This window comes from Monodelphis domestica, chromosome 2 (assembly GCF_027887165.1).
Source record: "Monodelphis domestica isolate mMonDom1 chromosome 2, mMonDom1.pri, whole genome shotgun sequence".
In the NCBI taxonomy this organism is placed as follows: domain Eukaryota; kingdom Metazoa; phylum Chordata; class Mammalia; order Didelphimorphia; family Didelphidae; genus Monodelphis; species Monodelphis domestica.
In genome coordinates, this window is record NC_077228.1 from 76,377,737 (window position 1) to 76,390,630 (window position 12,894).

A 12,894-nucleotide genomic window follows, 5' to 3' on the forward strand; every position below is an offset into this window, starting at 1 on the left:
ATAAGCAGGATAGGCAGTAGCCTACATGGTATGATTTTTAAGCTTCTGGAAAGGTCCCTCTGGCTTATCCGGTCCCTTAATTCTCTCGTATGCTTTTTGGTGCCCGAAACTTCAAAGACCTTCCATCCTTCTTCTTCTGACTTTGATCTCTGCTTAAAATGCATAACTAGGAAACTGAAGCAGAAAAATGTCCTGAATTCATTCTATTTACCCCTCTGCCACTGACTAGAAGCATGACCTTAGATCATTCATTTACCTCTCCTAAATTCAGTTTCCCTTTCTATAGAAAGAAGAGCCAAAGGACTTTGAGCTGAAAAAGACCTTCAATCATTGAGTCTGACCCCCCTTCACTTTACAGATGAGGAAACTGAGCCCCCGAAACTTATTTTTAGAGAAACAAGGTGATATAGTGGATATAATCTTAGATTTTGAGTCAGGACTTGGATTCAAATTCCAGACTTAAGTTAGTTGTGCAATCCTGGGCAAAACACTTAATGTTGTTCAGTCAATAAACATTTATTAAACATCTACTATGTGCCAGGTACTATGTTCAACTCCAGGTTCAGTGAAGAGAGAGCCAGGCCTGGAGATGAGAGGTCCTAGATTCAAATTTGGTCTCAGACCCTTCTCAGCTGTGTGACCCTGGGCAAATCACTTAACCCCATTGCCTATCCCTTACCACTCTTCAGTCTTAGAACAGATACTCAGTATTGATTATAAGACAGGAGGTGAAAGTGTAAGAAAAAAGAATGAAAGAATCAATAAAGGGAAGACACAAGAATTATGGAAAATTGGGAAAGGTGACTTAAAAAAAAGATGGAATTTTAGCTGGGACTTCATAGGGAAGCCAAGAGGCAGAGATGAGGAAGGAGAGGATTGTAGGCATAAGGGACAACCAGAGAAAAACATCTGGAGCCAAGAGAGAGAGAGAGAGAGAGAGAGAGAGAGAGAGAGAGAGAGAGAGAGAGAGAGAGAGAGAGAGAGAGAGAGAGAGAGAATCTTGCTTATGGAAAGTAAAGAGGCCAGGGTCACTTGAGGGATGAAAGAGAAAACATAAAAATGCTGGAAAGGAGGGATTGGTTATGAAGGATTTTGAAGGAAAATGGAGAACTTCATATTTGATTCTGGAGGTAAAAGCGAACTACTGGTGTTTATTAAGTAGAGGAGTGTGTCTCAGTTTCTCCATCTGTAAAGTGGGAATAATAATTCCTGAAGTGCAGTGGCAGCTAGAGGCTCAGTGTAGAGAGAGTCAGACCTGGAAACGTAAGGTCCTAGGTTCAAATTTGGCCTCAGATATATCCTAACTGTGTGACCCTGGGCAAGTCACTTAACCTCCATTGCCTAGCCCTTAAGCCTCTTCTACCTTGGAAGGCAAGGGTTTTTTAAAATAATTTTATTTTTAAAATATTTTCCATGGTCACATGATTCATATTCTCTCCCTCCTCTCTTCCCTCCCCACTCCTGGAGGTGGCAAGTAATTACACTGGGTTGTACATATATTATCACTCAAATCCCATGGCCATATTATTCATTTTTGTAATAGAGTAATCTTTTAAAACCAAAACCCTAAATCACATACCTATATAAACAAGTGATAAATCATATGTTTTCTTCTGTGTTTCTACTCCCACAGTTCTTCCTTTGGATGTGGAGAACCTTCCTTCTCACAACTTCCTCTGGATTGTCCTGAGTCATTTCATTGCTGCTAGTAAAAAAGTCCATTACATTCAATTGTGCCTCAGTGTATCAGTCTCTGTGTGCAATGTTCTCCTGGTTCTGCTCATTTCACTCTGCATCAGTTCATGGAGGTCATTCCAGTTCTTATAGAAATCAAGCAAATCAAGCAGTTCACCCTTCCTTATAGCATAATCATATTTCATCACCATCATATACCACAATCTGTTCAGTCATTCCCCAATTGAGGGACGTCTCCTTGTTTTCCAATTTTTAAGGCAAAGTTTAAAAAAAAGTTCCTTAAGGATTCCTGCAGGTTCAGGCTTGAGGTTATTGTAAAGTAATATGTGAAAAGTACTTTGGGGATGATCAGGATTTTGCACTGTGGTATGTAGGAATTGGACCAGAACACTGTGTCAGACCTTTGTCTGCTTCGACATTCCATGATTTATGCCTTAATATCAATACACTTCTGAACTTCCATCATAGGCTCATAAAGCTAAAGCTGAAAGGGACCTTAGAAGTCATTAGATGTTACTTATTTTACAATTAAAGCTCACATATTAGAGGAAAGTGACGAGTGTTAGGGGGATCTGGAAAAGCTCCTTATAGAAGGTGGGATTTTAGCTCAGACTTGAAGGAAACCAGAGAAGCTAGGAGTTGGAGATCAGGAAAGAGAGAGTCCCAGGCTTACATGATAACTCTGAAGTCAAAGGAGTTAAAACCGCATCTCTGATGTGGTCTGGGCAACTTTGGACAGCTTCCTTAGCTGTAAAATGAGAAAGTTGGATTGTATGCCTTTGGGCCATATAGCCTCTAGAGCTATGTACCTATGAGACATTTCTGGAGCATTGATACAGCCTATATCCTCAAACTCCTGTCCAGGGCAGGAAAAGAAAGTAGACTGAAGAAGATGTCTCTGACATCCTCCTAGTAATCTCGTGTCCCTCTTGTAACCCAGTTGACCTATAAGTCAGGCAGTAGACGAGCCAGGGCAGGATACTTGGTGATGCTTTGGCAAATCTGTAATTGTATCATGGGGGTATAACCCGCCCCCCCACTGATGTTCTTAACCCTGCCAGGCTTTCTCAACCTGAACAATTCTCTGTCTTTCCCCAAGTCCTCAAAAGTTCCACCCAACACGTTAGATGCTTTCTCTGTTGTTTTTAATATCCCAGGAATACCAACATAGCAATGGGCCATCTACCCATCCATTATCTCTCATAGACATAACGTAAACAACTTCCTTCCTTTTCCAGTCCTACAGTTCTTCAACAATTTCTTTGTGACCTCCTCATTCACAAATCATCCAGGATATGCTACAGACTACTTAGGCTCATCATACATCTTTCTACAGCTGTATGCATTGCTTATGAATTTGAATCTTCTGCGATGTTGGTGTTCCATAATTCACAGCCACAAGACATCTTTGGAAGAATACTCATGTTAAAGGTATAGGTTTATGCAGTAGGGTAAGGTAAGGTAAGGGAGTCTTCAAAAAAACTAAAACAACAAAAATATCAGACACTTCCCAGCTGCATGACCCTGGGCAAGTCACTTAACCCCCATTGCCTAGCCCTTACCACTCTTCTGCCTTGGAACCAATTCACAGTATTGATTCCAAGGCAGAAGTTAAGGGTTTAAAAAAAATGCAATGTCTCAAATGTGACATAACTTAATCTCTGCCTCCTATTCCATTCTGGGCTCAATCCATTATCTCTTCGCAGAAGATAGCCAATAAAACTATTGCTTTTGAGCTTGATTGATAGTTTGACCAGGCAGTGACATTGATGGGAAAGAGGAAGAGGGACTGGTCTTCTTCTCCTATATTTTTATATTTCTATTTCCTATTAAGATGCTGTTAGTACAAAAGTCTAGATGATATAGTGGAGAGACTTCTGGATCTGCTGGAAAGAAATGTTGGAGGCTGTTTTATAGAGACTGGAATACCAAGCTTAAGCAGCTTCTATTTTGTCTTAGAGATAGTAGGGAGCCTTTGAAAATTGTGAGACATAGGAGTGATACACTCAGACCTATTAATCAGGAAGATTCTTTTTCTATCTAATTGAAGGCTACATTGGAGAGGAGAGATTGTGGAGTGAAGAGGGCAATGACAATCATCTCTGGGACAAGTGGTGGGGTTTGGGCAATGTAACTGGAGAAAAGTCAAGGGTCAGAGATATGGTGGTGGTATAATTCAGAGTCAAAAGTCACAAGTCAAAAATGGTAAGATTTCAAACCAGGGTGATTGGGAGAAAGGTGGTACTATCGACAGAAATGGGGAAGTTTTAGGGGAGGGAGGACAAGTTTTAGAAGAAGGTGCTGAGCTCTGTTAGGGACATGTTGAATTTGAAATGCTAGTGGATATCTATAGGGATATGTCTAGCTGATAACAAGAACTATAAAATTGGAGTTTGGAAAAATAATTAAAGTCAGATATAAGATGTGTGAATCATCTGTTCATAGGTGATAATTGAAGCTATGGATGAGATTGTCAAGGGAAAGAGTATAAAGAGAGAAGAAAAAAGGGCAGTGGAGCTCTGGCCATATAGGGAATGAGAAATAGATAATGAACCAAAGAAAAAGGAGTTTGAAAGAGAAGCTAAAAAGAGAAGCATAGAAAGACGACTCTGCCCAGGGGACACCCTTGCTGCTAGAACTAAGGATGTTGTTGTCGCTCACTATTTAATGGGAGATTCAACAAAGAGAAGGATTTATATTAGAGACTATTATATTATATTATATTACGTTACGTTACGTTACGTTACGTTACGTTATATTATATTACATTATATTATATTATATTACATTACATTACATTACATTACATTACATTATATTATATTATATTATATTATATTATATTATATTATATTATATTATATTATATTATATTGAAGGATTTATATTATATTTTTAAGGAAGCTTCCATGGGACTAAAAAATGACTGGATATTGGGGTCTTAACAAAAAACTGGATATGAATTTTCGAATCTGGGTGACTGGAAAGGTGATGGTACCACTCACAAAAATAAACTAATCCAGAGGGAAATGTTCCTTTGTTGGTTGGTTTGCTTTGGGTGGGAGGAAAATGAATTCAATTCTAAATATGTTTATTCTATATATTTAGACTGTGCATAGCTTTTTGTGTATTGTCACTCCCATTAGAGTAGTGGCTCCTTGAGGGCAAGAACCATGGGGGTTTTTTTGCCTTTATATTCCCAGCATTTAGCTGATTGCCTTGTGCATAGTGAGCACTTGATAAATGTTTATTGATGGATGAGTTTAGGATGACAGTGAATCATGTAGAAATGTCTAATTGAGAGTTGAAAATGTAGGACTAGACCTTCAGAGAGTCCAAAAAGCAATTCCTAGGAGTCAGAATGATTTCCCACAAGAGGTTAAAGATACAGGTTAGCATGGTGGGGGAGGAAGGCTGGAGAGGTAATATTTGCATAGGGGTGATGGTTGAAGCTGTGAGAGTGGACATGATTCTCCTAGCAGCAAAGAGAAAGACAGAGAAGGTGAAGCAATAACAACTCATGATTATGTTGCATTTCCCTCACAACAACCCTCATAATAGCCCTATGAGGCAGTAATGCTTAGTGATCGATTGATCTCTCAATTTCCATTGGCACCAAATCTTCATCTCATACATAGATACCTGGGATAGCCTCCTAGTTGGACTCCCTACTCTCTTCTCCTCCTGTATCCAATCCAACCTGTGATTGCCACTCTTTAATGAAAAGGTCCAGGATTTGGAATCAGGAAGACTCTTCTGAGTTCAAATCCACATCCTTTCCTCTGTACCATGGATATTGGCAAAGATTTAGCAAATATTTTCTTCATAACAACCCTATAAGGCTGCGGTTCTCAACCTCTCAATTTGTAGCAATGAGAATACATAATGCATATCAGGTATTTACATTCTGAATCATAACTGTAGCAAAATTACAGTTTGGAAGTAGCCACCAAAATAATTTTTTGGGTTTGGGGTCACTGAAACATGAGGAACTATATTGTGGGGTCACAGCATTAGAAAGGTTGAGAACCACTGCTATAAGGTATACAATGTATGTATTATGAAAATCCGTTTTACAAATGAAGAAACTGAGGTTCAGAAAGGCAAAGTTACGATACACACAGTCTTGCCAGAATAACAGCACCACAGGGAATAGTAGTAGATCACTTCGAGACACAGTAGGAAATCTGCCCAAACCCACCCTAATGAATATAACATTAATATAAATTGTGATTAAGCATTTATTAGGTTTTTACTTCTGTGTGCCACTGTGCTAAGTGACAGGATCACCAACATTTTTTTAAACCCTAATCTTCTGTCTTGGAATCACGAGACCTATTCCAATGCAGAAGAGCAGTCAGGGTTAAGCAACTTGCCCATGGTCACACAGGAAATTTCCCAGCTTAAATTTGAACACAGGACCTCTCACCTCCAAACCTGGTTTTCTACCCACTGAGCCACCTAGTTATCCCCATAATTTTTTAAAAAGAGATAGTCTCTGCCTGCAGGAAGCTTACATTTAAATAGGGGGAGAGAGCACATATTGGGGGATAGTGACTGGGGAAGGGAATTTGGTCTTGGGAGAAGTGGGAAATTGGGTGTAGGAAGGTAAGATAGCTTAGGGTGAAAGTGCCCCAGAGATGAATGGATTAACTTCCGGAGTACCTGGGAGTGCTAAAACGTAGGGCAGGTAATGCAAGAGTAAGGGGTGAGAAGGATTGAAAATCAGAGGATCAAAGTGCTGCCCATCTCATCCTCCCTACTCTCAGCCCCCACTCCTTAGAAAAGTGTCTTCTACTTGGAATGTGCTTAGTTGGCAAGCCTGAGAATGTTGATATTGAGTTATAGCCTAAAACTGCCTTTTAAGCAACTTCTAGCACTTGTGGTTCACTCTCTCAACCAGTCTGGCTTAGATTCAACCAATAACAGAACAGTATAGAACTCCATAGGACTCAACCTCCTCTGAGTTATCCCACTCCCTGGCTCTAAAAACTGCTGAATGGATTGGAACGGATCCCCCACACACACACCTCAAGCCATAGTAACAGAGCTCCCTCCCCAAGGCATGCTTTTCTGCATTCTTCATACTTACTGTTTTTTTACAAAGTGATGACATTTCATTATTCAGATACCAAAATTTGCTCAACCATTCTCTAATCAATTGGCCCCTATGTCTTTTCCAGTTATCTGCTGCCAGAGAAAGTACTACTATGCATATTCTGTGGTACATGGCCTCATCTTTCCAATTTGAACTCCCAAAGGATATCTGTCTAGCACTGAACCATCTAGGTTTACATCACGGATACTTGAATCACTTTTATTTGAGCATAGGAAGCCCTTAACTTTATTCATTTTTATTTCTTATCTATTATTATGCAGAATAACTACATATAATATATAACACATATTATATATTATTATAAATATTAAATGTATTCAAGTTTGCTTCCCTATGTGTAACGGATAGGGAAAGGAAGTTGGGATATGAGTTTGGGGACCTGAACCTCCTAGCGTTAACTATGAAGGATTTCTAACAAGTTACAGGGGGCATCGGATCCTACAGAGGGCAGCAGCAAGTGAGCTTGGCTGGGGAGTTCATTCACATCTCAGAGGCGGTATAATAAGGAATGCTGATAACAAGTGTGATGACCAATAAGCATAAGCACGTCTCTTACCTGGGAAATCTAGGCAGAGTATAGAAGCAGGACCATGAGTTGGGAGAGTAGCCATGGATACTGTGTCAAGGAAGTTCATACCCTCCCCCTCCTGAGTAGCTTGACCTGTCCAGCAACATTCCAGACATAACACAGTTGTGCCAGATTTTGTGTCCAGTTTTGCGTCCATGAATGTGCTGTATGTCAATAAAAGTCAAGGCTTTGGGCTTGAGGGGAGGGAGAAACAAGAAGAGAATGAAGAAGTAAAAAGCCGGGAACAGAGCAGGCAGGTGAAGGGAAGGAGGAAGGGACTTGCAGGCTAGGCACCACCTGGTCAGTTTACTTAGAGGAATAATTGTCTACCCTTTCTAATAAACTTTATAAAATATATATCTGGGTAGAAATATTATGTCAATTCTTACAATGCCAACCTGGAGTTGAGACCTGGGAAGCCAGACCAACTCATGCCATGCCAGCAAAGGCACGCAAAAGCCAGTATGATCTGAGTTAGCCAAGACAAAAATTTAGGAAAAGAAGATAGCCAAAAGAGCAAAACGTAGAGACATACTGCTCATCTGTGTGATCCCAGAAGCCTTAGCGTGCCATGAATCTGGCATGTCTTTTGAAGACTCTTTGAAAGGGATAATATAGATAAATATTTATACAAATACATATATATAAATTATATATAATATAGATTATATACATTTGTGTGTTTGTATATATATTGAACACACCTAGATGGCTCAATGGATAGAGTGCTGGTTTTAGAATCAGGAGGAAGACCTGAAGTCACATCCTACCTCAGTCAGATTCACTTAAGAGATATTCATTGGAAAATGGGGATAAGAAGAAGAGAGCCCACTTGGAAGTATTGTTAGAAGGGTGAAATGTTTTTAAAGTGTTTTATAAACCTTAAAATACTGCAGTGGTCCTTTTGTTTCCTTCTCCTGGAATCAGACACAATCATTAATCATAGTCCCATAACATTTATCAATAAGTGGCAGGTTTCCATAGTCTAAAGCTTTGGGGTATTCATTAATATTAGAACAAATATATATTTTACTGATGCTTACATCTAAAAAATGAGCAGGGGAAAGTTAATCCCATCTTCACAATTCCCCCTGTGATCATTTGGGAGACTAGTCTCCCCAATTGATCACTTAACATAATCATCTTGTACCTCTAAAAATCTTCTAACTACAGGTCCATACAATATACACCTTCTAAGAGGAAACTACAATAGTTAAAGATAAGAGGGAAATAGAAGAGAGAGAAAGCAAAACCAATGTTTGCTTGGCGCATTGATAAAAAGTCAATTAAGGAGAAGTCCCCTTTGGCATAAGAGTGTACATTTAAAATAAATGTGTTCAACTTCTCTCCATTTCTTACACATAACACTCTTTTCCTGTGACTTTGTTGACCATGTCTCATGCCTGAAATGTCCTCCATCCTCACCTTCACCTCATCCCTCTTTTTTTTTAGAATGAATGAAAGCACTGCTTTCTATATGAAGCATTTCCTGATTCCTACCCTCCACAATCCCCCCAAATGCTAGTGCCCTCTCTTTCCTACACTACCTTGTACTAAGTATCTCAATAGTCTTAGTGTGTTTTTAAGTGTATTAAGGTTTAAATTTTATCAAAGCCTGTAAGCTTATTAGGACTTTAATAAGCTTTAAAGTACACTAAGACTTTTAAGACAACCAGGACTAAACTATTTTGCCTTTATTGTCTTTATTTTTATTCTGCATATACTTGTGGCACCTCCCACTCATCTCCCTTGTTATATTCTCTCTTTGAGAGCAGGGATTGTTTCATAGTTTCTATTTGCATTGCTTGCATCTGATATTAAGTATTTACTCACTTATATAGATTTGTTTGTGCACTGTTTCCCCCTTAGATTTTGGGAGGAAGGTTGTCTTTTTTCCCTATTTCCTTTTTTTAATTACATTTAGAAACAATTTCCAACAATTGTTTTCTGATATTTTGCAATCCAAATTCTCTCTCTCTCCCTCCCTCCCCAAGATGGTAAATAATCTGATATAGGTTATATACCAGTGCTGTGATGAACTACATGTTTCCATAGTCCCCATGTCATGAAAGAACCCCTATTTGGCTGTAAGCTCTTTGAGGGCAGGGCCTTTTGCCTCTTTCTGTATCCCCAACATTTAGCACAGTGCCTGGCACACAGTAAGCACTTAAAAATGATTATTGATTGACCTCCTACTTTGGATTTGTATCCCTAGCATCTAATACATACTATTAAGTAATACTTTTTATATGTTTTTGTTTGCATATTGTCTCTCCCATTAGACTGTAAGTTCTTTGAGGGCAGGGACTGCCTTTTGCCTCTTTCTGTATCCCCAACACTTAACACAGTGCCTGGCACACAGTAGGCAGTTAATAAATATTTATTGATTTATGATGACTAAGTGTTGATTGATTGATTGATTTACCTGAGAATTCTCCAGTTTCATGAGGGTGCGCAATCCATCTTCTGCATGGCAATGCACCACATTTAGCTCAGGGGGAACATAGCTCTTGTCAATTCTTGTTTCCAAACTTGCCACTTCCTGAAGCATTAGATCTGTGACACTCGGTGTTAAAAGACTCTTTGATCACCTATAGATCTTCTTTTGGGGAAGAGTCAGGTGAGTTTACATCTAGAATAAGCCATAGTATGCCCAGAAGAGTTTGGGCAGAACTGGAGGTTTGGGCAAAGTAAAGGAGAGATAATTTTCTTACCCATCAATCCTTTTGACCTGGTGTTAGGGAAATGAGTAGAAGAAAAGGAGAAGGAAGGAATACTGTATTTGAGTCAGAAATTTTGTGTTTTAACCTACCTAGGTGACTGAGGAAAATTAACCCTTAACTCCAGGTTGGTTTGCTCATCTGTAAAATGGGCAGGTAGGAGGTGGGAGGTGAATGAATAGGTAATCTTTAAGCTCTCTTCCATATATAAAGTCCTGTGATCCTCAGACATAAACACTGGCAACCTGTCCAAAGTAGGAGACTAGAATTGGAGCCTCCAAAAGAATTGGAGAGATGCTTCTCCCCTTCCTTCTCTTCCCCAAACCTCACCCTCTCCTGCCCATAGGCCCTGAAATCAAGGCTGACCATAAACTCTAGTACCAATCAGTTCTCTCTTAGTCTTTGAAGATAGTGGGTTTTCCATTCTTTAGAGGCAACAAAACGGTGCAGTGGTTGAAGTCAGGAACACTCAAGTTTAAATCCAGCTTCAGACACTTATTAGGTTATAGCCAACTAGATGGTATGTATAGATAGAGTGCTAACCCTGGAATTAAGAAGACCTGAATTCAAATCCAGATTCAGAAATTTACTAGCTGTGTGATCCTGGACAAGACATAATCTCTGTCTAGCCTGTTTCTACATCTGTAAAAAGGGGATAATAATAATGCCTATGTCCCAAGGTTGTTCTGAGGATCAAATGAGATAATATTTACAAGTGATAGGCACTTTAAGATGCTCATGCCTTTCGCTTACTAGCTCTGTAACCCTAGATAAGACCCTTACCATCTATTTGCCTTTCCTCAACTGTAAAATGAGGGTGATAAGAGTACTTACTTCACAGGGTTATTGTGAAGATAAAAGGAGATATTTGTGAAGCATCTGACACATAGTAGGTGCTTAATAAATGCTTATTTTGCTATCTTCTTATCTATGTCTTCTCTACCTTGAGATCTCCCTGTACCCCCAACCTTAGCACCTCTCCTGTGTCCAGTAGAGCAAGGGCTCTAAACATCCATCCCAAAGGCTTTCACAATAGCAACTGCCTCCCATTTCCCCATGACTCAACCTCTCGATGGCCCTTGTGCTTGTGCTTTGCAGAGTTTGATGGAGAATCGTGCGGATGACAGCGGGAACAGTTGTCATCACCGGTGGAATTCTAGCAACTGTGATCTTACTCTGCATCATTGCTGTCCTATGCTACTGTAGGCTCCAGGTCAGTAACTACCTGGGCCCCCAGACCACTTTCCATGACCTGGGAAGTTGAGCTAAAAATCTTCTACTGGGTACCATTAGCTTTATTACCTTGAGATGTGGATGGGATGTTTTAGAAGTTGGAACATCATGGTTCTCAAACTCCTTTTTGCTCATGAAATAGTATTAGTCTTTGCAATAAGGAATTATAGTACACTGAGTCTGGCACACTACACTCAAACACCATCTTTTTGTGAAACATAGGATTGCAGATTTAGAGCCAGGAGGAACCTTAGAAATTGTCAAGTCCAATTGCTTCATTTGACAGATGAGGTAACAGATCCAGAGAAATTAATTGATTTGCCCAGGGTCACATAGCAATAGGAGGAATTTGAACCCAGGTCTTCCTGAATCCAAGCCCAGTCTATCCACTATACCACACTGTCTTTCAACCACTGATATCAGGACACAGATAATAAAATAATAATAGTAATAGCAGTATTAAGGGTAAATTCACAGCAGCTTGCATTTATATAGCATCTCCTATGTTCTAGGCACCGAGCTAAACATTTTACAAATATTTGATCCTCACAATGACCCTAGGAGGGAGGTTATTATTATGCTTATTTTACAATTGAGGAAACTAAGGCTACATGACGTTGCTTGATGTCACAAAGCTATTAAGTGTCTGAAGCATTTAATATCTATGATACCACCTAGTTAGAGAGGAATGGTATCTTCTCCAATGGTCAGGGATATCTTAGGTGCTCAGCAAAGAGTTTGAGGTTGACATGGGGTCTTTGCATTTCAAAAGTGATGGGAAAAGCATCATTCCATTGCCATGACCTTTGGATACTCTTTGAAAGATGCATGGGGGGGGGGCAGCTGGGTGGCTCAATGGATTGACAGTCATGTCTAGAGATGGGAAGTCCTAAGTTCAAATCTGACCTCAGACACTTCCTAGCTGTGTGACCCTGGGCAAGTCACTTGACCCCCTTTGCCTAGCCCTTACCACTCGTCTGCCTTGGAACCAATACACAGTATTGATTCTAAGACTGAAGGTAAGGGTTTAAAAAAGACAGAGAGACAGACAGAGAAAGAAAGGAAGGAAGGAAGGAAGGAAGGAAGGAAGGAAGGAAGGAAGGAAGAAGAAAGAAAGAAAGAAAGAAAGAAAGAAAGAAAGAAAGAAAGAAAGAAAGAAAGAAAGAAAGAAAGAAAGAAAGAAAGAAAAGAAAGAAAGAAAGAAAGAAAGAAAGAAAGAAAGAAAGAAAGAAAGAAAGAAAGAAAGAAAGAAAGAAAGAAAGAAAGAAAGAAAGAAAGAAAGAAAGAAAGAAAAGAAAGAGAAGAAAGAAAGAAAGAAAGAAAGGAAGGAAGGAAGGAAGGAAGGAAGGAAGGAAGGAAGGAAGGAAGGAAGGAAGAAAGAAAGAAAGAAAGAAAGAAAGAAAGAAAGAAAGAAAGAAAGAAAGAAAGAAAGAAAGAAAGAGAGAGAGAAAGAGAGAGAGAAAGAGAGAAAGAAAGAGGGAGAGAAAGAAAGAGAGAGAGAAAGAGGGAGAGAAAGAGAAAGAAGGAAGGAAGGAAGGAAGGAAGGAAGGAAGGAAGGA

General features: G+C 39.5%; 1 protein-coding gene across 2 annotated transcripts in view; it reads left to right on the forward strand.

Moving 5' to 3' along the window:
- Window positions 1-12,894, forward strand: part of FAM163A (family with sequence similarity 163 member A) — a 135,502-nt gene that overhangs the window by 111,611 nt on the left and 10,997 nt on the right. For both annotated transcript variants that reach the window (XM_056815594.1, XM_001366103.3), the window contains exon 2: window positions 11,201-11,315. In XM_056815594.1, coding sequence (XP_056671572.1) covers window positions 11,223-11,315 — 93 coding nt within the window. In that variant the 5' untranslated portion in view covers window positions 11,201-11,222. The remainder of the gene's footprint in view (window positions 1-11,200; window positions 11,316-12,894) is intronic.